This window comes from Pipra filicauda, unplaced genomic scaffold, assembly GCF_003945595.2.
Source record: "Pipra filicauda isolate LSUMZ 115617 unplaced genomic scaffold, ASM394559v2 scaffold82_size2718185_pilon, whole genome shotgun sequence".
Taxonomy (NCBI): Eukaryota; Metazoa; Chordata; class Aves; order Passeriformes; family Pipridae; genus Pipra; species Pipra filicauda.
Genome location: NW_024105009.1, coordinates 59,122 through 84,040, shown reverse-complemented (window position 1 = coordinate 84,040; position 24,919 = coordinate 59,122). Strand labels below are relative to the sequence as shown.

At 41.0% G+C, this 24,919-nt stretch overlaps 1 protein-coding gene across 1 annotated transcript in view; it reads right to left on the bottom strand.

The window, feature by feature from the left end:
* Positions 1–24,919, bottom strand: part of CSTF3 (cleavage stimulation factor subunit 3) — a 48,826-nt gene continuing 23,907 nt past the window's right edge. The window contains exons 4-21 of the mRNA XM_027735695.2: positions 16,383–16,415; positions 15,881–15,978; positions 14,441–14,507; positions 14,306–14,340; positions 14,081–14,207; positions 11,383–11,460; positions 11,028–11,190; positions 10,421–10,530; positions 9,866–9,982; positions 8,722–8,796; positions 7,245–7,388; positions 7,032–7,134; positions 5,235–5,304; positions 3,832–4,027; positions 2,203–2,356; positions 1,733–1,827; positions 1,547–1,607; positions 1–710 (exon numbers count right to left, since the gene is read on the bottom strand). Of these exons, the coding sequence (XP_027591496.1) occupies positions 508–710; positions 1,547–1,607; positions 1,733–1,827; positions 2,203–2,356; positions 3,832–4,027; positions 5,235–5,304; positions 7,032–7,134; positions 7,245–7,388; positions 8,722–8,796; positions 9,866–9,982; positions 10,421–10,530; positions 11,028–11,190; positions 11,383–11,460; positions 14,081–14,207; positions 14,306–14,340; positions 14,441–14,507; positions 15,881–15,978; positions 16,383–16,415 (1,929 nt within the window). The 3' untranslated portion in view covers positions 1–507. The remainder of the gene's footprint in view (positions 711–1,546; positions 1,608–1,732; positions 1,828–2,202; positions 2,357–3,831; positions 4,028–5,234; positions 5,305–7,031; positions 7,135–7,244; positions 7,389–8,721; positions 8,797–9,865; positions 9,983–10,420; positions 10,531–11,027; positions 11,191–11,382; positions 11,461–14,080; positions 14,208–14,305; positions 14,341–14,440; positions 14,508–15,880; positions 15,979–16,382; positions 16,416–24,919) is intronic.

The window sequence follows — 24,919 nt, the reverse complement described above, 5'->3', positions numbered from 1 at the left end:
GTTATGGACATCCTTTTATTTTAAAGGAATGGTTTTTTTGGTTTTTATTCGATTTTCAACTACAAAACAGATTTCTTACATTCTGCCATAAATAAAAACGGACAATAAGGCAGTACACTACATGAACAAACTGAGAACAACTGTTTTCCAGAAAATGTGAATTAAAAATGCTTCACAAGTATAAGCCATCCAGTTTTTAAAATAAAACTGTTAAAAAAACCACAAGATTTCAAGTGGTAGATGTGAACACCCTCGAAGAACAAAATACAGTTTTGACATTTTTCACTTCAGGTTCTGAAAACCTAGTTTTGTTCAGAGCACATTCTAAGGTTGTTCAGGCTGTTTTCAGATCAAGAACCATATGGAAGAAGAGGCACCACAGTAACAAAACCATTTTCAAGGATTTTTTTTTTTTTTCGTTTGCAGCTGTCCCTTTTAAATGCTTGACTTTTAAGAGACTGATTCAATGCAAGTCTTTGTCTGTCACAGCAGAACCCCAGACTTGTTTCACCGGATTCTCTTTTGCTGTCGTGCTCTGTAAATGTCATGTACAGGGGGAACTACGGATCCTTTCTCCTCGTCGTCATCAGAATCCTCATGTGATCTCTTCACAGCCTTGTTGAGGATGGTGCTGTTTTCCACAGGTCCATTGCCCTCCACAGCTATTTCTGGCAGGCCGCCGGTGATGATCCGTACAGCTTCATCGACAGCTTTAGAAAGAGGCACAGATTCATTTGAGTTGTGAAACTAAATTCCCTGATCAGAAATCAGCATGCCAACAGGGGCACCAAGAGAGAGACGTTGTGGAGATTTCCGGAACATAAAACATTTTTCCTGCCCTGTTCTACAAATATTAAGCCTTGACTGTCTGAAACTCTGAGCAATGGTGAACACTAATTACAAAGTAGATGCTGCTGCTTCAGCTGGAGCCCTCCCTCTGCACAGGCATTGAGGTCACCTGTGAGCTTAAATAAACCAGGGAGGCCTGCTGGGGAGCAGTATAACTAGTTCATGATTCACCAGAAAGTAGGCAGAGCAGTTTCTGCTTATCAACAGAGGAAGCCCCAAAAATACTGCATATGATTTAAATAGATACTTTAACTCAAATTCAATCCTAGCTTGCTTTCTCTGTGATCTCCCTTAGCTTGTCCTCAAGGACGTGCATTCAGAGTTATGACCACCAGTGAACTGCTGCAAATCTGTAATCCCATGTTACAGCCACGATGCTGCTGGAAGTAATGCCCTGCTGCTTTTACAGGATATTCTGAAAGTCTGAATTTCTTTCCTTCAATGGTTATCTCACCAACATCTTATTAAAGGAGCAGCTGGTGATTTTCAGCTTTTTGGCTTTTTGTTATCTCCCCCCAGGTAAATGTACAAACGTCTCTATGTAGATTCCAGCCTAGAAACACAGCCAATATCTTTTGCTCTTAAACACAAATTGCACATCTGTAAATGAGGTCTGGATTTCAGACAGCAATATCCATATGTAAAACCATGTCTTATGCAGCACTGTCACAGCTTCCAGAGAGGACAAGTCACTTACTGTCTGGCAGTTTGCATCTTCTAAATATCTCCATGAGTTCATCCACTTGAACAAAGGGACCCTGATTTGTTACAAAAAAAAAAAAAACAAAAACCAAAAAAAAAGTTTAGGTTATTTTCAGTAGAGTGATACATACTGTGGCTGTTCCACAGCTTTCTGAAATTTTGAGAATGCATTAAAACAAACCTGAAAACAAATAGGAGGTGGCAGGAGCTTCATGAGAACTACAGCTGCTGGTGGAACAGGAAATACACCACCTGGGACGGGATGTAAACCTGGAGCTGTGGGAAGAAAAACTATATGAAGCCAGTGCAAGACAGCTAGACCAGAATTGTTCTTGCAGCATTAATATCTGATGCAAATAATTGCTACCCTGTCCCTTTGGCCTCTACTAATTACATATTGTTTAGTCAGTGATCTGGTCTATGAGCAGTGTGTGTAACAGCTTATTATCATTTAACCCAAACTACTCGTACTTATTTCCATGTGACCTTAATACTAAGTAAAACATACACAGTGAAACAACAGCCTCAAATTTAAGTACAGGTTTAGCTGACTGGAGACTGGGGAAGTCTCTGATTAGGCTGACTCAACACCCAGGTTCATAACTCGCCACCAGGTGAAACACAACCCCCTCCGACCGAGGTCTGACTTACGTGCTAAGTGTCTTGGCTGAAATGGAATCATCTGCTGAGTGTCCGGTTTTGGATATTCGGGTTTTCTGTCTACTTCATCCTTGAGAACAGGCACGATGGAAGGTGCAACCACAGGGTCTGGAATTATTGCTGCTAGCTTGGCACGGGAGACATCCTGAGAAAGGCAATCAGAGAGCGCTGAACTCGGCAGGACCACATGGCTTGTTTAAATTACAGAACAAAACATCTTGTCACCATTATAATTTCAGATGTCCTCTTACAAGACCATCTGGGCAGAACTTGCATGTTTTCATCAAGCATTTTAGTCCCAGCTGGGAGTGGAAACACTTGTTTCTGCTACTGAATGGGCCCATATTTGTCATTTTTGAGCGGCCCCACTTTTAGGTTAAAAAGATTTAGGTGAACAGGTGCAGACCACTAGGCCTTCACAACTATCATTTCTCCCTCATTTCATTCCCTAGATTACTTTAGCTGGATAAGAAATAAAGCATAAGGCAGTCAGCAGGCATGCAAAGCATCAGTTCAAACAGGATTACGTTTTGGCACGTTACAAGCAACAGGAATCAGCCCAAGGGCTGAACCATCTTAGGTACACACTGCCCTGCAGGCACCTCGCAAGAACCCTTGTACCTCTTGTACCCACACCTTTAACTTCAAAATAACTTTGTCCCCACTGCATTCAAAGGAAAGTGTTCAGTGGTTCAATGTGGCTCTGATTTCCACCTGTCAGATTATTTTACAGCTCCATGATGAGCTGCTTTGCTAACTTTGATGTCATCTGTATTTTTCATAAATTATTCTTCTGTGTAAGAAATAACTGGAAGCTGAGGCACTGTTTTAGAGACGTAACTTGAAGGCCCTCTTCCTGTCCATGCAAATGGCAATCAGCTGTTTCTCTAGCAGCCCATTTACTTCACGCTTAAAAAAACATTACCCAACATCCTGTTCTATTGGTTTTGGAAGTGTTATGGCCTTCCACATGACTGAAATAGTAGTTAAAATATAAGTGGTTAGAAACAAGACAGGAGACCACCAGATAACAGGGTCTGGCCCAGGTTTTAAATTCCAAATGGCAGCACCAAAGCACTTTAGCCATAAGAAACAACAGAAACAAGCAGGCAGCCACTGATCTCTGTGGACAGTTTTCCTCAGCCATTGGCAGCAAACACGGGGACTGCAGCCTGTTTGGTTTGATACAGTTCTCAGTGAAATGGGTGGAGTGTTGCCACCTTGGAGTGGAAGGACAGCCAGTGATGTTTCACACAGATGACCCAATTCAACAACCTTCTGAAAGAATTTGGGTTTTTGAAAGAGCTCGGGCTTATGTCGGAAGTGGAGGCCTGTACTGAGTGGTGATGGCATGAACACATCGACCTTTCCGTGGGAGGATGAAAGGTAAGTATGAATACATGAGGCTGCAGTTGTCAGTCGTGTTCCTTGCTCCTTTCTAGGCCCACTAAGCAAAGCCTGGCACTTTGCTGCCCAATGAGACAAGGAGGAGGAGAAGGCCTGTTTTACCTGCTTTTCCCTCAGGGGGAAAAGTGTAAGGCAAGTCCTAAACAAGGAATTCCTCAAGTTTACTGGGACTGAAAAGCACAACAGTAAATTGAAGTGTTCTTACCCACTTACCTTATAACCAAGGGCCTTGAGTTCACTAGCAGAGCAGGGGTACAAGTCCATGAACTTGTACCTGTCCACCAGCAGAGCTGTTTCTTTGCCCTCATATTCCTCCTTGAATGCTGTGAACCTCCTCTTCTCAACTTTCAGTATGCTGGCTAAATCACCAATGTTACTTTCAAAGGCTAAAAACCGAGCCCAGATTTCACTGTAAAAGAACAGACACAGTGACAGCTACTGAAGGAGGAAGAATTACTGATCACAGCCCAGTTAAAGAACACAAAGGAAGGACTCAAAGGAGGCGATCTGGGAGCACGTGGCCATTTCTCTGATTTACTTCAGATGCACCTCACACATGCATTGCCATCCCAGTGCCTTATATATTTCTGTAAAAACTTTCAGTCTAGTGGACTGCAAAGGACTTTGTTATGGAAAGGAAAGGATTACTGGTGTCAAGGACTTAGCATCTGAGGTAAGCTTTTCTCAGTGTAAGACACACAAACATGTGTCAAGGCCTTTTCAACATACATTATGATCTAGTTCTTCTGCACAGACCAACATATTCTAGCTGGCAAGAGCAGTAACCTATGACACAGCAGGCACTGCTTCAGAATTTTACATAGTCCAAAAATATATATAATTACTGCAGATTTCTCTGTGGAAAATCTCATATGTAACTTAAGCAACATCCGACCACTTTTCTGGACTTGATTCAACTTTCATTTTAGCCTTGGAATTCACCTTTGAAGATGATTCAGCTTTTAAATTCTTGGGTTTTCTCACTTTTAAAATGGACATAAATGTTATTTCTCACAAAAAGAAGACGATTAAAGTGCAGAATGAATATGCACAGCAGTGCCATGTTTGACTGCTTAGTTTTGATGCTTATGTCTACCAGAATAATACTGGTGAACACTCAGACTGCAAGGGCTGGGTAAGTATTTTTTTTTTGAGAAATCAACTTAAAAAGTAGCAATGAAAATGTGGTGGTGAGTGGTTAATCCAAGTCTTTTCTAGTTCTTTTCCTATTTTATTTTCAGTTGGCTGGGAGGTGTTCAGCACCCTCCTCAACAAATTCCTGACTCACCTCCTCTGCTCAAACTATTGAATCCTTACTGCTCATTGAGTCCCCCTGCCCAAACCACTGAATCTTTACTGCACAGCAGGATTTTGCACTTTATCCTCAACAATCCTGCATCAATGAGGTTTATAAAGTCAATAAACAAACGAATTTCACTAGAAGTGGGATAGGGACTTTCACAAATCTGTCACAGTTGTTGCTATTTTAGGCAGCACGAAGAGGGGAAGGAACACCTGTGCCTAATTTTGTCCTGCTGTTGATGTTTCTGATTTCTTTGGGATATTTATGGTCGAAAGGGGTTTTTAGCGTAGTGAAACTGCTTTTGCAGACATACCCAGACTTCTCAGGTGGAAGGCTCCCTGAAGTTAAAACACGTTCAAACAAAACTCTTGTATTGTTGTCCTCTAGAAAGACAAAAAGAAAAATCACACTAAGTAAAATACATTAAAGACAATTTAAAATCATGTCCTTTCAAAGAAATGTGTACATTGAATTAGATAGGAGGCTGATATTCTGATACTTGGATTTGAATTTCAGTAAGTATAAAAAGAGATCTGAATGCCCACATAAAACTTTACTGATGTTAAATTCCATTGCAAATTTGTTCTTTGGAAGTTTATTTTTGTTGATAGCGACAAACTGATCCTAATCCAGGTTCTTCTATAACAGCACAGCAATTGCTTGGCATCTCTTCAGGATTTCTGGGTTGTTTGGTTTGTTTTTTTCCATTTTCTTTAATTATCAGAATAGCATATCTTGGTAGATTTAAATTTGGCCTTTCAATTCATTACTTTCCTTTTAAACTAGGGCTATATTAATATACTTGTATATTCCTCAGAAGCCCTCCCCAAACTATTAGGCCTGGTCCCCAACAAGCACTCAGTGTCTGTACATTGCCAGCTGGGGCAATGGAGTGGTTGGTGGTTTTGTTCCTGAAAGTGCCAGCTTCTGCCCTGTGTATTGTACCATCCCTTACACTTAAAGGAGTCCAGAGATCAATTCCCTTGGTTTGCAGTAGCCTGCTGGATCATTAAAACAGAGCAATACACTAGGGAATTTTAAGAACTTTTTTTATTTCTGATGGCAACCTATAGAAAGGCATTGCAAATATTCATATAGACCCACAATAGTTTATTGCAAAATTAAATATACTGGAACTTGGGAAAAAAAAATCTCTGTTTAAAACCTCCAAGCCTGTTCAAACTTTCAGAGCCTGAAAAACCAAAGTGCTGTAGTCTGACAGGAGATTCATGTGCCTGGTGCCTGCAGAAGACAGTGTAGGTTCAGGAGATGTGCAGCAGAGCACAACTGCCCACAGCCCCTGGCTCACACAGCTGAGTTACACCCACCCTGTGTTACACCTCTGGACTGTTATGCCACAAACACTGAACCAGAGAATTGACTACTTGAAGAAATACCTGAAAAAATCTTAAAATCTAACGGGTACCAGACAGGACTGGGCAGAGGAAGACCCTGGGATGAACTGCTCCCTCTTCTTCAATTCCCCATGAAACTTCCACACAAAGGTCTCTGTCAGCCCCTGCTCCCCACAGCAGCCTGGTTTCTTGTAGGAGGGATATTCATTCACTCCTTGCCTCAGGAAATCCCACACAGAGACCTTCCACCACCACCTCCACCTCCTGCCTGTGCCCTGCTCTTTCCAGTGCAGACCAGCTCCCTGGCAACTTCCAAGCAGGACTGATATGCACAATACTGATTTTGTATCTTGCTCATCTTATCTACCCCAGGAGAAGGAGTTTAAATTAATTCTAGTCAGGACCAGCTAATCCCTCACTCCTCTCATGCTGATTTGGAAGTCCTACAGATCTTTTCCTCAGGATTTAGATTTCTCAGTGCCCTTCCCACTGTTCACAACAGATGCTGTAAAACTCCTGCAATGCCAGTGAGTTACAATTTTGAAAGTTCACTCTCCTCTAATCAGGATGTAATGTTCTGGAACTTCAGTAAGGACAGAAGAACAGGTTTTGTTTTCAAATTAACTCCCAAATTTCATGAAGAGATTTCATTGCTCTTCAAGAAGAATTTTAAATACAAGGAACTTGGCCTGAACCTAAACTCACAGAGAAAGCAGATTCATGCTCCATTAGACCTCCCAAAGCTCAGAGCTTACCATTAAGGTGAGAAAGGTAGTCGATATATGCCAGCACATATTCCGGAATGTCCCCATATTTTTTCAGCCCTAGCTCGAAAATCTTAAAGGCCACAGACTTGTCCTGCAAACATTAAAAAAAAAAACCAACAAAAACAAACAGTTATTAGCTTCAGTGAGCTCCACACACCCTGCTGACACTTCTGTGGTGTCAGACTGAGCACCTGTGATTACCTTGCTACAGTAATACTCCATCAGAGCTGCTGTAACATAGACGTGGTGGCGGGTCCGGGCGTCCTCTCTCGCTTTCTTAAATATCGTTCTTCCGGATTTTATGCCCTCTGCTCTCCTTGCAAATTTCATATATTGGATATAAACCTAAAGGGGCATATTAATATTGATACAGCATCACTGCTAACAAAGAATACCAGGATATCACCAAGTTTTTGTTTGGTTTTTTTTTTATTGTATCTGAAATAATCTTCACTCACAAAATACAGCGAATAAGTCACAATAGAAACAAGGCTGGGTTGTGCCTCCGTGTTGTTTTGCTATAAATAATGAGGCAAACCTTTTTATGGATTTTTAAAAAAGAAACTGAACATACCTAAGACTGATTCCCTGAAAAGACAATAGTTAATACACATATTTTTCAAGGAAGGGGAGGTAAGGAAATGAATGTAATTTACATAAGCTGTTGCCTTCAGAGAACTCGAGGATCAGTGTAAAGATGGTAACTTTCTAATAAAGCCAAGACATCCAAAAGGCTAAAGACCAGCCAAAAGGTTTGATGAAGCATTTTACTGTACATTATACAATCCAAGGTAAAAATAATCATCCAGTCTGCAAATATTTGTACCTGATCAAGGAAATAATGAATGTGCTGCTTAATTCAGTGGCCAATTTGTGGTTTGCCTTTCTTTGGGATTTAACTTTCCTTCACTCTGAATTAGATCACAAATAACAGCATTCCTCAAGCAGGAGGAACCGGGACACGGTTTCTCATAAAATGTGCATTTGGGAAACATTATGATCTGTCTTTAAAGAATGGAAAGTGTCAGTAAATGGATACCTTTCCTCTAACACTGACCTGTTGTTTCATTTTAGACCTCACACCTTCTTTTTCCTTCTAATGCTTTGATGTGTCTATTTATAAACTAAATTGCTTCTTGAGAGCAGGTTACTTCTCACACCACTTGTTCAGCACTACCACAGCTGGCACTAGGGACAATGTCTATAACTTCAGCAGATGCACAGCAATACTCTTGGATACTTATATGGTGCATTACAGATTTATATACAAACTACAGGTACACAGGATGGTGTATTTTTATGTAGGGAGAACAACGGACAAAAGCAACGTGGTTTTAATCAGGTAAGGGGAGGCAAAGTGAAATTTTAGTTGAGACAAACGTACATCAATTCTTAAGAGCTGTGTCATGAAGTATTTTATATCTTACATCTGTTTTAAGAGACTGTCCAAAAGAGACAGAGGAGGAGAATGCACATGACTTAGTGTATTAAGGTGAATTAAAGACTATACTTATCAACCTTCCCGAAATTTTAATCTAATTCTGTCATCTCATTACTCCACCTGCTCCATCACCCTTGTGAACCAAGGAACTCCTGCAAGCTCTCCCCCACTCTGTGCACGTGTTTGAGTGACTACCCATGTAAATGTGGGAAAACTCAATACCAGGCATCATCTTACCAGGGTGGGGTCAATGTCTTCGATAGCCAGGAGCCGGTTATATATGCTGTGCACTTTCTCATACTTCATTCGACTCTGAGTAAAAAGAAATACAGACTGCTTGGTAACACCATTCCACATCACCTCTGAGAATGCACAGCTCAATCTGAATTAAAAACTAGACTTTTTCTCTTTCCATTTTTCCCCAGCTGAACACTGTGCATGTCAGTCCTTTTACTCGCAAGCGTTTTCTGTCTCGTGCAGTCATTTTTTTACTTCCCAACATTAATTTCACAGTAGTGCTTATGCACATGCTTTTCAAGAGACTCTGAACTCTTTTTCTAATGTAGTAGTACTGCAGCAGAACTGTCATTGTAGGTGTTTGGGATAAGAAGACTGTTTCCTTTATCCCTGTCTAAAAGTAATGTGTAGACAGGTAGGAAAAGCACCTTCACTCTCCAACCTACACATTTCAAATAATCCATTCAGTTCCCTGCCAGCTCCAGTCCTCCACGTTGTATTGTGCAGCCTTAAAAAACCAGGACACTTAGCATACAAGAAGCTGCACTGAAAGCCAAGGAAGGCTCTTTCTTTTAAGGGCAAAAGCTTTTTTTTTTTCCCCTGTTGTCCTCACAATCTTCCTGCAAAGATTCTTCCATGTTACAGTAAGTGGCAAACTACACCTCACAGAGGACTCCACAGTCCTCATCTGATCAGTGGGAAACAGCCTTTATTCCTGGTGGTTCATGTGCAAAACCACCCAGAAAGCTGCAATACAGGTGCCTCCCATCTTCCACCACAGCAAACACAAATATTAACCCCTCAGAACTAGATAGAAAAGATGCTCTTTATGCCCATTTTAAAAGTGAAGAAGCTGATGCTCTGGTAAATGTACATTTATAAGCATTTCACCCTTATGACAATTTGAAAATTATAGTCAATATTTAAGTGGAAAGACAGTAGATTTTCAGAACTTTTGTAACTTATACTATGAGATTTTCCTCTCCATTTCATCAGCTCAGAAACCCTGAATGAGAGTAAGGCTGGAAGAATCAGCAAATTAATTCTACAGAATTCTGTGTATTAAGTATGTTTCAAATAAATGGCATTATTGATGGGAGACATCTTTGGATTTTAAAGTCAGTACATCACTGTTTTTGCTTACCTCTTCATAATCTGCATATGCAAAATAAAGAAGCATATTCTTCTTTAATAAAGTGCTGATCGCTCTTTCATAAATATTAGCAGCCTCATCACTGAAGAGTTTGGCATTGTTCATGTCCTGTTATAAAATAAGTATAATAATGTAATTGTTCAGCATCTGTGACAATGAAGGTCAATTTATGGAATATCTTGTGTGTGACAAGTCACAGTGAATTTCCATGCAGTGCTCCAATAAAGAGTTAATCATGTCCCCAGCACTTAAGGAATCACAAAACCAGGCCAAAAAACTCCCCCAAACCTAAAAATGAAACCTAAAACTCCCTCAAACCTACCTTTGCAAGACTGAAATAGTTTTTCATAATTCTTACCTCAAATAAAGAAATTTTTATTTCTTACATCAGGCCCGATTTTAAAATTCTGAACACGACACAACTTACTGTACCACATATATTTTTCACACCCCCCCTTTTTGGTTCTTAAGTATTTGACCCAAAAAAATAACAGTACACCATGTCAAAGCAATCAAATAAGAGAAAACCAGTGGCAACCTGCTTACCCCTTTCTCAGCCAGCAGCTTGCTGGACTGCTCGAGGTACTGTGCTGCCTCATACCAGATGTCTGGGTGATGTCCCAGCACCAGAAGACATTGCTCGTAAGCAAACATCACTGTGGGCAAGAAATGTAGGAAACACTCCTAAATCACTGCAGAAATGGTACCATCTTGCACAGCGGAAGAGTGAAGTACAAAAATCATCAAATAAATCAATGTTAACACTAACTGGCTACAATGATCACAACTGCAGCCCTTTTATATTGCCAGAAACTTTATGAATCATAACCAGAAGCTAAAATCTGCTTGAAGAACAACTCATTCAATAACAGCCATAAAAACTAGGATGTGATCCACTGTTTCCTGACTTCCAACTGAAATTCAGTGGCACATGACTATAACACTGTCCCCCAAAATCCTGGTGTTGCTTTCATCTTGGCTTGAGTAAAACGTAGTTTGTTTTTTTAAAAGAACACTCACACAATTCAAGGAATATGATTAACTTCTGCTCCAGCAGGAATCCTGAACACCAAATGACGACATTATTTGTGCTGGAGGTCATTAATGAAGCCAAGAAAATATAATTCTACCTGTCCTAACAGTATCTAATTACCTCTTTTTGTTATAAGAGTTTGATCTTCTGTTCGCAGTGGGTTGCTCTTTTCCCACTGGATGTACTTTTTCCACATGTCCACCTGCTGAGCCTCCTGGGGGGTGTTTTGAGGAGGGACAGAGGGAGCGTTGCGGTCCAGGCCTTTCATCACTGTCTCATATTCCTGAAGCAGAAGCAATGTTTTGAAGAGCAGATTTAAGCTTATTTTATTTATCTTATGCTTTCTAAAACAGATACAAATATTTTATCAGACCAACCTTATTAGTCTGACACAGCTTTATTTAAAATAAGGACCGATTTTAATGATGGTTTGTAGAATTAAAGAGCACAAAGGAAAGCCAACAGAAGGTTGTACCTTTGCAACGCGTCGTGCATTCATATAATCTCTACTCCTGTCTTCGATCATCTTCTTAGCTAAGTGAATATTGATGCCCTGGAGAAGGGTGAAAAAAGGAATTGGGAATTTGCAATTTCACTTTGGAAATACGGAATCTTATTTTATACAGGGAAGAGTTTGAAAAGGGATGCAAATTTGAGCAAGGACAAAGTTATTTTAAAATACCAATCTCAAGAGGTATTGCATTTCTCCTAATAAAAGCATGGGCAAGATCTTGTATCAGAGAACAAACTCACTACTAAAAATCAACTAACCTCAAGCACCTCAGCATACTTTTAATTACTTTCAAAAATACTTTACATAAACTGCTGGGGGCAAAAGTGGAAAGAAGTGTTTGTGATTTACAATTTTGCTTTTAAATGACGATCAGTACCTAGTCAGTCACAGCTCCCTGCCTTGCTGCTCACCAGGTGACAGCATATGAACAACTCCATTTTCTCATACAAGAAGTAACACAGATTGACTTCCAGGCTCAAAGCTCTGCCTTCTCCTCTGTCCCTGAAGTAACAGCTTTTAAAAGAGGTTCTATTCAGCACACTCCCAGCTGTGTACCTTTGTCAGCTGAGAGGGACTCAAGATGTGTCACCACTGAGAGTGGCACCCCTCCAGGACTGCACACGTGTGAGAGGGCTCTGCTGTGCTGCTGAGCAAGAGCAGAGGGGTTGGGGGCAGCTGGGCCCTGCTCACAGGGCCCTGGGCATGAACAAAACCACAAAGAACTGCTCTTACAGCAGGGTAAGAACCCCCCTTTTGCTGCTGCCTGTGTCCAGGTGGATTTTGCTGGCGTGACTTGGTAAGACTTTGAGGAAGGTGGGCACAGCTTTCAGTCCTGTTCCAAACAGGCACCTAGGCTGGGTACTGACTCAGTAGGGAAGCAAAGGCACTGTCTGGGCTCGTGCAGGGTGCTGTCTGGGCTAGCACACAAACCCAGTAACGCCCCAGTTAACCCAGGACCAGGCTGAGGACGCAGCTGGATCCTCCAGGGATGCACTCCCAGCTCAGCAGCCGTTCAGCTTGGTGAGCCAAAGACTGTCCCTTTGTCACTGGGACAGGGGGCTCACTGGGGGCGTTGCCACTTCTGACCATTTAGTTAAATAAAGACAGTGGTGACTGACAGGCTGATATTGCTACGTGGTGGTGGCTACGGCTGAGCTGAAGGGAAGCTTGAGAATAGTCTCAAAATAGAGCAAACAGTCATTAATCTTTCATACAGAGACCTGCGTGTGATCACTGTGTTGTTGGGCTACTGATGTGGGGAATCACCCCCCCCTCAAAGAGCCCTTCTGGTGAGGAGCATTTCTCTGTGCCAGGACCCCTGCAAGCAGCAGCCCTTTCCCTTGAGGCCAGAGGCCAGTTTAGCCAGAACAGAAACCTGTGTCTGAGCAGAGCACTGGCCCTCAGCTTTTGCAGCTCTGAACAGCCTGAGGGACAGGTCTGAGTTACAGATGTCAGCCAGAGCTGCCTCAACTAGAAACTGGACAGGTTTGAGCTGTTGTTTTGACAGTCTCCCTATGTACTAATGAAAGGAGTGGGAACCAACAGTGACAGCCTCCATTTGCTATGTGGGAGGGGAAGAGAAAAGGTTTACAGGGAAGTTGTATTGGGGATTTTCCTGCACAGGAGAAGGCACAGCACTGGATAACTTCCCTGGTGTCAGCAGGCTGGCTGTGGTGTCCCTGAACAACAGGGCAATGAGCTGTTACAGTACACGCTTGTGGGTCTGGATGCCTGGAGTTCTCCCACCCAGAGGTCCTCCCATCCAGAGCTCTCCCACCCAGAGGTATTCCCACTCAGAGGTACACCTACTGGCTAAGCACATCATGAGAGGTCATCAAGAGCATAACTTGCTTAATTAGCACAAAGGAAAGGGAAACTGGCCCTTCTTCCTTGCTGAAGACACAGCTGCCCCACAGCATGCTGGCACCTGCCAGCCTGGGCACAATCAGCAGGACAAGGGAGAGTAGTGGATGAGCATCCCTGCCTGGCAGTGCTGAGCACGAGGGCAGCTACACTCAGATCTGCATTCTCACTGCTGCTGACTGGGGCTGGTCAAACAGCTGTTAACAGATGTGTTTATAAATACACTGTAAAGGTGCAGCTACAACTTAGCCTGTAAGGCCAATGAGCTGAGGTCACACTTGCTGAAACTCATCTGAATGGAGGCTGGAATGGCTTCAGGGGAAGGATGGTGAGAAGCATTTTATAAATACTTAAGACCACGTAACTTAATGCAGTGAAGGAAATCCAACCCATCATAGCTGAATGCCATTTCACCCTGTTCAACTCGAAGTGAAAGGAGGGGAGTGCCTCCTGGGGGACACCAGCCCTCACTGCCACCTGAGCTGCTCCAGCTTCCATTAGATACATTCTCCATCACTGGTGACAGCGATTTCTAACTCACTAGCAATCCCACTGGGCCAGCTGGGAAATGGGGCAGTCAAATTCATCTTTTGGAGAGTCTTTGAAATAAATTTTAAAATTCACTCAGGTACCTGTAGAGTTTCGCCACAGGTCTTTGGTACAAACTGCACCCACAAAAGGTGTTCATACTGCTGGTCACCTCTTTTACACATAATTATTTAATGGATATAGTTTGGGCACCACATTTGGCTGTTATTTCTTTCTTAATGTCACAAACAATCATGTTGTTGATTACCTCTTCGTATTTGTTATAATCTCTCCAGAGCTGCTCTATGTTTATCATTGGATTCACACAACCACGCTGGTAAACCCTACGGACAGCTGTTATCCTCTGGTTCTCTGCATAGGATCCTACTGCTTCTCTAAAGAGTGGGAGAGAAATTCATGTCAGGTCATCACTTGTGAACACCAGCAATTACATCAACTGAGCTTAAAAAAAAGTCTTTTAGAAGGTACTTACACGCCTTTCAAAAAATTGATGTAATCCACCCAGATCTACGTGAGAAAAAAATATTACATATCATGAATCCAATGTTCAGTTGTACTTGTTAAAAAATTAGAAATAAAATGTGCTTTGATTAAAAAAAAAACATACCTGGTATGACATGATTTCCATGCCAATCTTATCCAGAGCAAAATCATATGCCTGAGCCATTTTTTCTCTGAGGAAAAGAACAAACCACAAAGACCATAGAGCAAGTGTTTAGTATTTAAAAAATTCTTTATTTAAAGAGCATTCCTTTGTGCAGCAAATTCTAACGAAACATTGAGGAATGAGAAATATCATTCAACAGCTGAGAGCAAAAACTGGCATTCAGATAGCTTTAAATTCCGTATTTAGGTTATGTTGGGGTTTTGCCTATTTGTTTTATTTAAGAAAATGATTTAAAACTATTGGTGGCAATCCAGCATAATAACAGCTCCTGGTCCACCCTCCCAAGTCAGTGGAAACCCATGTATACTATGAGAAGTTGAGAAGACAGAAAAAACCTGCTCTCCACACCTTCTTAGCTGACAGATGCACCCATGGTTTCTTTTTTTTTTCCTTTTTCCCCTCAGATCTTTTTGCAATTCTCCAGGAATACCAAAACTCTGGGACAATTAGAATTAGCTCCCTTGTGTGGAAACTGATTTCTTGGTCCCCCAAATTCAAAGTATTTTCCTTCAGATTTAAAATGTTCACAGAATTTCCTTGGTTAAGTTTCACCTACGAGTGTTTTTTCTCCCTACCACTTCTCTCCCAGTTTCCTTTACTCAAACATAGTTCAGCACCTTATTACCTCCTTGACAAGATTAACAGGAAAAAGAGAAGAAAGTTAAATTGGATAAAAAGACTGGGGATGGGGGAGTGGGCACCGATACTTTTAAAACTGTTTCAAAACAGGCTTGTAATATTAGAAAATCCTGCTTTTCCCCCTCTGTTAATGCATTACTTATCTTGCCAGTTATTGTGCAAAGAAATCATGTTGGGCTGGGGAAGAGAGATTTTATAGACGCTGGAAGTTACTGATATTTGCTGAAACTCAGACCATAAACGAGCAAAATGTAGTAACTGAAAAGGGATGAAGATTAATACACCCCAAAATTCAGACACCCTGAATTTTATGCCTTTTTTTCTGCATTCCAAACCTTTTCTCTAAGGCCTGAACTATCTCCTATTACTGGTTAAATACAGTACAGTTGGAATTAATGCTGAATTTTGTGGAGACTGTAAACAGGACACCGAGGGCAGGGACAACAAAAGCACCAATCCCACCTGCAGGGAACTGCCATGGATACACCAGCTACCCCCCTGCTCTTGTCCAGCCTTGTTATACGAATCCAGATTAAGGCAGCAATTTTACCCAGGAAACTCAGCTAAAGAAACTTTAAAGAAAATGTTTTCTAAATGCAGATTATACATCAAACCTCCAATACTCCACCAGAATATCCCCAGACAGATTTGTCACACAGGTTCCTCCCCACCCCCTAGTGAAAAATGAAGAAGAAATTCGCCATAAAGCTAGAATAATTCAGAGCAACTCTGTTAACTTACTTGTAACTAGGCAGCTTCCCCTTGGTTTCTCGTACATAGGAAAGGTAACATTTCCATAAATCAATGTGTAAAACCTTCATAAGGCATCGCTGAAATAACTGTTTAATACATCAAGAAGACGTGATCAGGATTCCAGATACAGAAATTAGGTTTCTACTTTCAAAACTATACAGTGTGGATTAAAATAACCTTAGTAATTATGATTGAGATTTACAAAGAGTAAGTTAAACTACTCATTCTTTTGACTAAAGCATCCCTGTGCTATGCAAGGGAACTGGAAAGAATTAAGCAGAAAAATCCCCGTGCACAATTCACTGATTACAGCTTATTATTATTATTGATTTGTTGTAGCAACAACAAATGAATTGTAATGATACTTTTTATCTGTGTCTTTGAATAGCACATTCAGTGACAGCTATGGCTTTTTTCAATCTGATACAGCCCAATTACAAGGTACTTCTTCTTGCTATAGAGATATATTACATATATTAATAGGACTCACCTTTTCCACTTTGTCATAATTTTTTGCTTTAATCTATAGGGAAGCAGAAAAAAACAAATCACTTAAGAAACTACTTTTGAATAGTAGGAATATATTCTTTATACAGTACTAGAGCATTCCAATTTGTACTCTGGTTGCCTTGAACTAATTACACTGTAACACCACATAATGTTGCAAAAATATAATTAAACACACAAAAATCATGTACTTTGCATAGTTTTTGTAAAATTGGCAGGCTTTTTATTTTTATTTTTAATTCTTCACTTCCAAAATGTAGGTATCAGTAGGCAAAGTTGCTTTCCTGTATTCTGGTTTGAACAGCCAGACTTAGCCTCTAATGTCAAGATATTCTATTACCTCCAGTGCATACAATGACTTATGTACCAAAGGTTCTAGATCAAGATTTAGTAAATTAAGGGTAAAACACCATATTTACAAAACTACCAGGCTAATAAATCTATTACACTTGAAAATTTATTTCTTAAATTACACATTGCTATAACACGCTGATGTTGGATCAGGGAATAATAAATATGGAGAACCTGTTTTTCGAGAGGTGCCCCATCCCTGGTGCTCCCAGGAGGGACCAAACCACACTCACAGCTCAGCACCAGTTTCATTCACACAGCTCACACACCACAGGGGCAGAGGGTGAAAGCCAGCAACCAACAGGCTGCCTTTCAGACAGGACAAAGAAAAGCACGAGACTGCTGAGGAGGACAGACTGGCGTCCTTCATGTATTTATTAGCTCCAGTTACAGTAACGTGCCAGGCAATCTCTGGAGACACACCCCGAAGAAACTAGGAAAATCAACACCAGCCTTCAGAAGATGTTTATCTTCGTTGAAGTAAGGAATTTTTTAATGAAATAAGGATTCATTATGCTGTGTTGCATTTGTAAAGCATCAAACCTCCCCTTTAAATCTCATTGCTCTTCATTTACTTAGAGGATTCGAGCTCAGCAGGAGCAGCTCCGAAAGCCTTTCTCTCCACTTCCCCAAGGACCGTGGTGGCAGGCAGCAAACAGCACCCTTCTGCACCAGGTATTCATTATTCCCCTTTACATCATTCCCACACTAAAGCACAACAGAATTTTTAATGGAAGCATTGGGAGACACCGACTCACGTGCAGGAGACCTAAAATAAGTAAGCCCTGTACTGCTCCGTGCACTGCCTTTTCTGCCTCCCGCTTCCCCAGTGTCCGTACTCCCACAACACCCCAGTCCCCAGAGCATTAACGTTTCCCTCACTCCTGAACAAGATCAATTAAAAACAAGAGAACTCGAACAGGTTTTGAAGAAAAACTTTAATGGCACACATGGCAGACTGGACCCTCATGTCAGTACCCCACTCCAACCGGAGCAGTATCCCGCCCAGCCTGAAAGACTTTCACAAAATCCAGGTCTGCAAAGAGTTAAGCTCAACTGTGTCTTGCACACACGAGTTTCACAGAGTCTTCCTGCAAACTATTCAGTTAAAAGACGGATGACCAGAGAAATGACCAAACAGACATAATACTGCTGTGAAGTAACACTTCACTAAAATCCAGAGGCGGCATTTCTGGAGAACACCTCTAACCCCTGGCAACACACCCCGATCCCACACGCTCTCAGGGACATGTCCACATCCTACTGCCGCTTTCTCACAAACTTTTTGTGAGTTGAGCCCATTCTTTCTGCCTTTAAAGAGCACTTCTAATAATTGTAGGGTTCTGGAGACGGAAGTTTTTTTTGTGGACACGAATTAAGGAGCCTGACGTTGCTCTGCTTCCAGTTGAAGGAAAAGTACATTCTTACATTTTAAATTTCTCATTCCTTTAGTGTCCAAAAGAAAGGAAGACATCTCCCATTTTTACTTCATCCTTTTTTTGACAGTAATTTTTCAGGTTCCTCAGCCCATCTTATAATATGATGAAAAGGATTCAACTCTCACTAAAGAGAAAGAGCTCCCAGTCCATGCCTCCCACATCTGGCAATCTCCTTCTTCTATCTTTGGTCACCACGTCAAAAAGAACAAATGAACCTTGGTTTGTACATCTTAGCACACAGCACAGCTGCCTGCACCTTTTTCCCTTGTACTTAATTCAATAAAGCCTTCATCAGGATGGGCAGAACTAATTTGTTTTTAATAGAGTGAGACAGGAGATAGCACAAACTCTTTTTTTTAGTGAAAATTAAATAAAATTAATTCATGGCTTTGTCACTGACAAAAGGCATCACCTTGTAGTCATTCAGGAACAAGATGAAAAATAATTCTTAGAAGCTCAGAATGAAAAGCTGTAAGCAGGCAGAGTAATAATGAGCATAGCCATGTAAACAGTGCCACACAAGCCAAGACAATTCCTAAATGAAGCTGGGAATGCTCTCTGCCTGCTCAGCACTTCCCCTTGCTCCTCCAACACCCAAAAGCCCAGTGACAACCATTACTCAGCAGAAGTGAACTCCAGTGACCTCAGGAATTGCATCCAGCATCAGGTCATCCCATTTGCTTATAGAGCAACTTCATTAGTGCCCTGGCAGCACTGTCACCAGGCAACAAAACACAGAGCACAAGGAATACATATCCACTGGACTGCATGCACCTCCCATAACCAAACACCTTGAAAAGTTATTTTGCTAAGAAAAGTAGGTATATTCTTCATTTGCATGTGTTATGACTCAAAGCTAAGTATTTTCTACGTGAATTATCAGGCTATTGACAAGCTGCTGACCACATCGAGTCAGTGTTCTGTATTTGTTAAAGCCACACAAACGGTCTGACATCTGAAAATTCAGAAATCTTGGTACCAACAAAGTTAGGAGGTTGGAGACCAGCAGGATGCGTTAAAAGAAATAAAGGAAAAGCAAAGCAATATTGGCCAGTGCTTATTGGGTCTCTCAGTGGACAAGCAACTATTGCTCCTGCAGGAATTTGTTTGCCTTTCTTAGCTCACCACTCCCAAGCAAACATCGTGGCAGGCCTGGCTCAGGGATGCCACAGGAGTGGGGAAAGTCCACCCCCACCCAAGGGCACATGCTGCCTCCAGGACCCATCACACATTCCTGCTACATTTCCTGTTTTTCCTATTACAGACACAGGAACAGGCAGTGATTAGATGTGGAAAAGCATAAAGAATTGACATTATACTGTAATTTTGTCCTTAAAAGACAAACATGAAGCGAACTATAGAGATGTTTACAGCAGATTATCCTTTCATTTCTAAGGCTGCCTGGATTCCTATTCTGGTTTCTTTAATTGAGGAGGTCGGTGTTACCCTCACAGAGGTTGACAAAGGAGTGGTTCCAGCAAGAGTCCACCTCCTGTTAATGAGCTGAGACACTGCCATTCCAAGGTAAATCCATACAGATGAGTGTCTCCCCTCCATCCTTGAAGACTACACAAATGCCACCTTGTCTGATCAGCCATACTTGGACACTCCTGTAATAAAACACACCTGAGCCTGCCTTCCTCTGCCTGTGGCAATGAGAAATTCTGCCCCTTTTGCTGAAAGAGTAACTTTAAATTTGATGCTCTAATAGGAAATTTAAGTCACTACTGTATCAGTTTTGTACAAGGTGAATTCATAATAAGTCAAATTTCTTCCCAGAATATACAATGTAATTCCCCATAATGAGCTTCACCAACATTCAAAGGCAAAACTTAATCCATAGATTACACAGCACTTCACCCTTTTTAACAGACCTTTACAAGACATATGAACCACTTATGATAGTGCAAGGCACGTGATTTTACTAATCTAGGGACATAAAACTCTTTGTAGTTGCCTGGCAACATACAACACAAGCCTAAAAAGCATCCCAGTTTTGTTTTAATCTTTTCAGTGTTTCTTGCTTTCCATCAAGCTCCTAAGGAAGCAAAGTTAGTATGTGGTAATTAAGGACCAGCATGGCTTTTTCTGTCATCCATTTCCATATCCCAACTCCATCTTCCTTTTTTTCAAAGGTTATTTTCCAGGGAAAAAATTTGTTTCTCAGGCATAAAAATCTAACACTCCCTTATCCACTGTCTCCAGCTCTCCCCTTGGTGAGGTAGATCCTCTTGCCCTCTACCCACTGCCCTTGCACTACTCAGGGGTTTTTTGTGCTTTTTTTGGAAGAGGGAGCTGAAGAGAAACACTGTGCACCCCTGGCAGACTGCACCAGCTGACAAAGGGACAGGCTGGGAGAGAAGGAAACGCCACAGCTGTGCAGGTGTTAACTTTCTGAGAATTTTCCTGAAATCTGGATTTGTTATAAATATTAACATGCATGCACCATCCTTAACGTTAGCTGGGGTTTTTTTTGCTTGTTTGTTTTGAAAAAAACATACACAACATATGTTTCAGGGTACAAAATTACAACCAGATCCTACACGTATGTATTTGGAAGTATTGCTCTTGTTTATTAGCTGAAGGGAACTCGCTGTGAAAGACCTATATTCATTGGCAGTTAGATGACTAGGTATTAGACAAATAAAAGTTAACATTTTAAAAATAAAATCAGACTACCCAAAATCTGTCATGACTGAACCCATTTGCTTTTTCTTTTTTTATATCTTGGTTGCTAGAGGAAAAGAGTCAACTCCCAACCTCGAGCACAGTGGGATGTAATTTCCGTCTCTACCAGGATAGAACTGTGAGTGTAATCAAATACATTCACATTTCTCTAACCTGTTTCCAAAATACAGGCTAGGGCTGGCTGGAGAGATGTTCCCACTTTACTTGCAGAATAAATACAGCTTGGACCACAGCAGTTCAAACTTCTCAGACTGCCTCAAAGAAATGTCACCTTTGAAAGGATGGAGAGATGCTGATTCTCTGTTCTATCTTTAGCACATTTGGCCTTTTGCTATTTGCTGAGGCTCCCAGTCAGTGACTAATTTTGTGAGCACTTAATGTGACAAACTTGCTTTCCTACAGGTCAAGTAGCAGCAATTAGCCTTGCAAATAACAAACCAAGTTCTGATAAAGGTAAAATGCAGGACTAACACTGCACTTCCACGTGGTCATTGACCCAGAGAGGTTGGATTATAACTGTCTAAATAACTGGATGTAAAACTTATCTAACATATGCCCAATAAAGCACATATTTGATTTGTGCAAGATATTCCAGGGCTTAAGCAAAGAAATGCTTTATTTAAAAGCATTAGCATATAATTGCAGATGCAGTTTCTGTAATATATTGTTTTACTACAATCTGTACCAGCTAAGGATTGAATGACTGGGTATTTCTGTAGTCTTCCTTTGGAGTTTTAATATTCCCTGTGAACACAGCTTTTATCTTGCTATTAGTAAAGCCTGCAAGGAAGAGGCAGGCAAGAAGTACACTGACTATGGGAAAACTCGTTTCCTCAAAAGGCACTAAGATGAGATTCTACATGTTTTCATTCAGAACAGTGTAATGTCTCACATGCACATGGTTATGTGTCTCAATTTCAAAGTCTGCCATAAAATGGGATTTGAAAAGTTCCTTAAAATTATTCTAAATTAAATGTCTCCAACTACTATTACAAGTATTATTTCTAGAGCTTCCTGAACCATGGTATTACACCGAAATTTAAGTCATGTTGTTTACACTAGATACATCATCACTTGGAAAACACCTTTCAGTCACAGTTGCCAAAAAAATAGTTATAATGTAGATTGCACTATTGTGCAATCCATTTTTGAGGAAACCTAAGAATAGAGTATTTCAGGTGGAAGGAACCTACACTGGTCACCTTGTCCAACTGCCTGACCACTACAGGGCTGACCAAAAGCTCAAGCACGTTGTTAAGGGCACTGCCCAAATGACACTTAAACACCAACAGGTTTGGGGCACCAACCACGTCTCCAGGAAGCCAGTCCCAGTGTCTGACCACTGTGATCTTCCTGATCACAATCATCTTTATGTTTCACAGTTGTCTCCTGATTACCAAAAGAGTGGTCTGTGACATACACTACTGTATATTTATAGTTACATATACTCTCGATTTGCTCACAGTATTTAGGAATAAAATAAATTTTACAGTAACCAAGATTATTGGTTCTGCTAATGAACAGAACCTGTAATTCTGCAAATCCAATTACCAGTTAATACCCTGCAGCAAGAACAGACACCTCCTGAGCAGCTAGTGAAAAAGGTAACTTTTTATAGCAAAATTCTGAGCCACATTACCATTTTCAATAGCAAAAGGTAGTCATGTCTACATGTAAAGTGGTAACTAGTAAATGAAGGGCAGCAGTTCTCATAAGAAGCCAAGTTGCAGTGGGAAATGGGGACCAGTGGCAGAGCCAGAGAGAGCTGCTGCATGAACAGCCAGTAACAGGTAAGGCTGTTCCTCTGAACTTTTCGAAAACTGTCTTTACAGCCTCATCACCCCAAACTTTTAATAACCTTCAGGAACATTAAACAAAGCTCACCAGGTTAACACACTCTACCCACATTTCTCCTCCCAGAGGCAGCAGCCTAGAGAGATCACTGCATGAACTTCTCCACCACCTGACTAATTAGATAAACAAAATAAAAAACAGGCATGCCTGAAGACTTGAAAAGACTATTTTCAAAATTGTGAGCATAGAACTAGATTTATCTGGAAGTCTGGGATAAAAGAGACCCAGCTGCACCTGCCTGGGGGTGGCAAGGGAGCAGCTCAGAGCAGAAGTCTTCAGAAAAGAGTACAAAAGAAGACCTTGTGAAATGCGACTCTGCAGGCAGAGCAACACGACCCAGTTAAAGCAGTGTTAAGAGTCATTCTCAATTTAAAAAACCTATGTAAAGAAGTAATTACCAATTCAAAAAACCTGCAAGTGGAATGTGTCTTTTTCTATTAAACTAAAAAACCCAGTACCTTTAATTTTCAGATGTATTAGGAAAGATACCAATCCCTACAAATACGTGAATAGAATATCCTAAGGTATGAGCAAACTGTCTGCTTTCTACAAGTGCAGCAATACAAGCACTGAGAATCTGGACAAACTCCCTGAACAAACTTACAGTAAGCATTGATCTAGAAGTGATGAAAGATTGATGACGCATTGCAATAAAGAAACTTAACTTTGCTACTAACAATATAGTGTGGGATATTTAAGTAGTACCTAACCCATCTAATTCCTAAGTATCTACTCCAGTGTAAAGAACAAGGACTTTGTTAACGAGTAAGAGAGCTCAGAGACAGAGCAACTAAATATAGTTGCTGTGCTTCAGTTTATATCTTAGTGCAATTTGAGTAATTTTCACATACCAATAAATCTTCAGGACATCTGACTCTACTCCCTCACAAAAAATGCTGCCTCTTAGTCCTGCAGGGAGGGCCTTCCTTCCTGTTAATCTTTGAAAAGCATGCAAAACTTTCAGGCACCACTATCAAGAGACCAGACAGAGGCTGTACAGAGAAATACTTATTTATAGGCAGCCTGAAAAAAAAATTGGGGTGACAAAACTCCGAAGTGATTTTTCCAGTTGGAGAATGAGACTGAATTGCAATCACTGATTCGCTCCCTACCTCATTGATTTCTGACCTCACATACGCCTCTTTCCTTTGTCTTCAATCTAGATTATAAAAACAAAGAAGCAATTTTTTCAAGCGTATTTTCTCTTCCTTCCTGTCTATGGCATTCTACTGCTATCTCGTCTCATTTTGTTTAAGTGTATTACTTCCTTTCCAAAACACTCTTTCAGGAAAAAAAAGGCAGATTTGCAGTTATGTCAAAACACCAAACCCATCTGTTACTACTTGCATTGCTATTGTCCTTCCTGACAAACTGAGCCCCATTATTGCAAACATCTCTTGTGGACTGATATAATTCGAGTGAAGCTGCAGGAACAGCCCTTTTCAAGTCATGACGAAAAGCACACTCTGTGTTCTTCAACAAAGAAGACAGACAACTTCACTTATCTGTTACTTCACCACCCTACACATCTGACATTTAAAAATTGCCTAGAAATTGAGGGTGAAGAAGAGAACTGCTCCATGTCTAGGTTTTCTTTCCCTGAACTGACTGTTCTCTGCTCTGCTGGGTGAAGCTCACAGATGCACAGCTCATATAAAGCAGCAGCACTACCAGCTTTTCTTCCTTGTTCTACTTCTACCCATTCTTTAATATCTGCTCCAAATTAGGAAAACTACGACCTTTTTTATTTAGGCAATTTGCCCATTATCAAATTCAATGTAATATTAGCCACATGAAGTAGTTTATATATGCTGAGCATCCACTCCTTTCTACTTCATACCCGGATTCTCAATTTGTCCGCAGATCTTATTTTAATGAAAAGTCAATTTTCAACCTGCCCTGTGGCTTGTCATTTCCTTTTCAATGTCACACTCCCTTTAAGCCACAGCAGAAAACACCCCCCTACACTCACACCCCTGCAAACTACCTTGCTTCCTTCCCAACTTAAAGCATTTGGGTTCTTCCTATGCACTTTAGTCCACCTCTGCTTCTCATTCCTGTCTCTCAAGGTCTTTTGTATTTTACAGAAGCAGTGGGAGGTTTTAAGACGTGTTTTCAGATGTCTAACATAAACAGACCTACTGGGATCCTTTGCAGTTCTTAGGAAGTGTGCCACTTCACAAAGCAG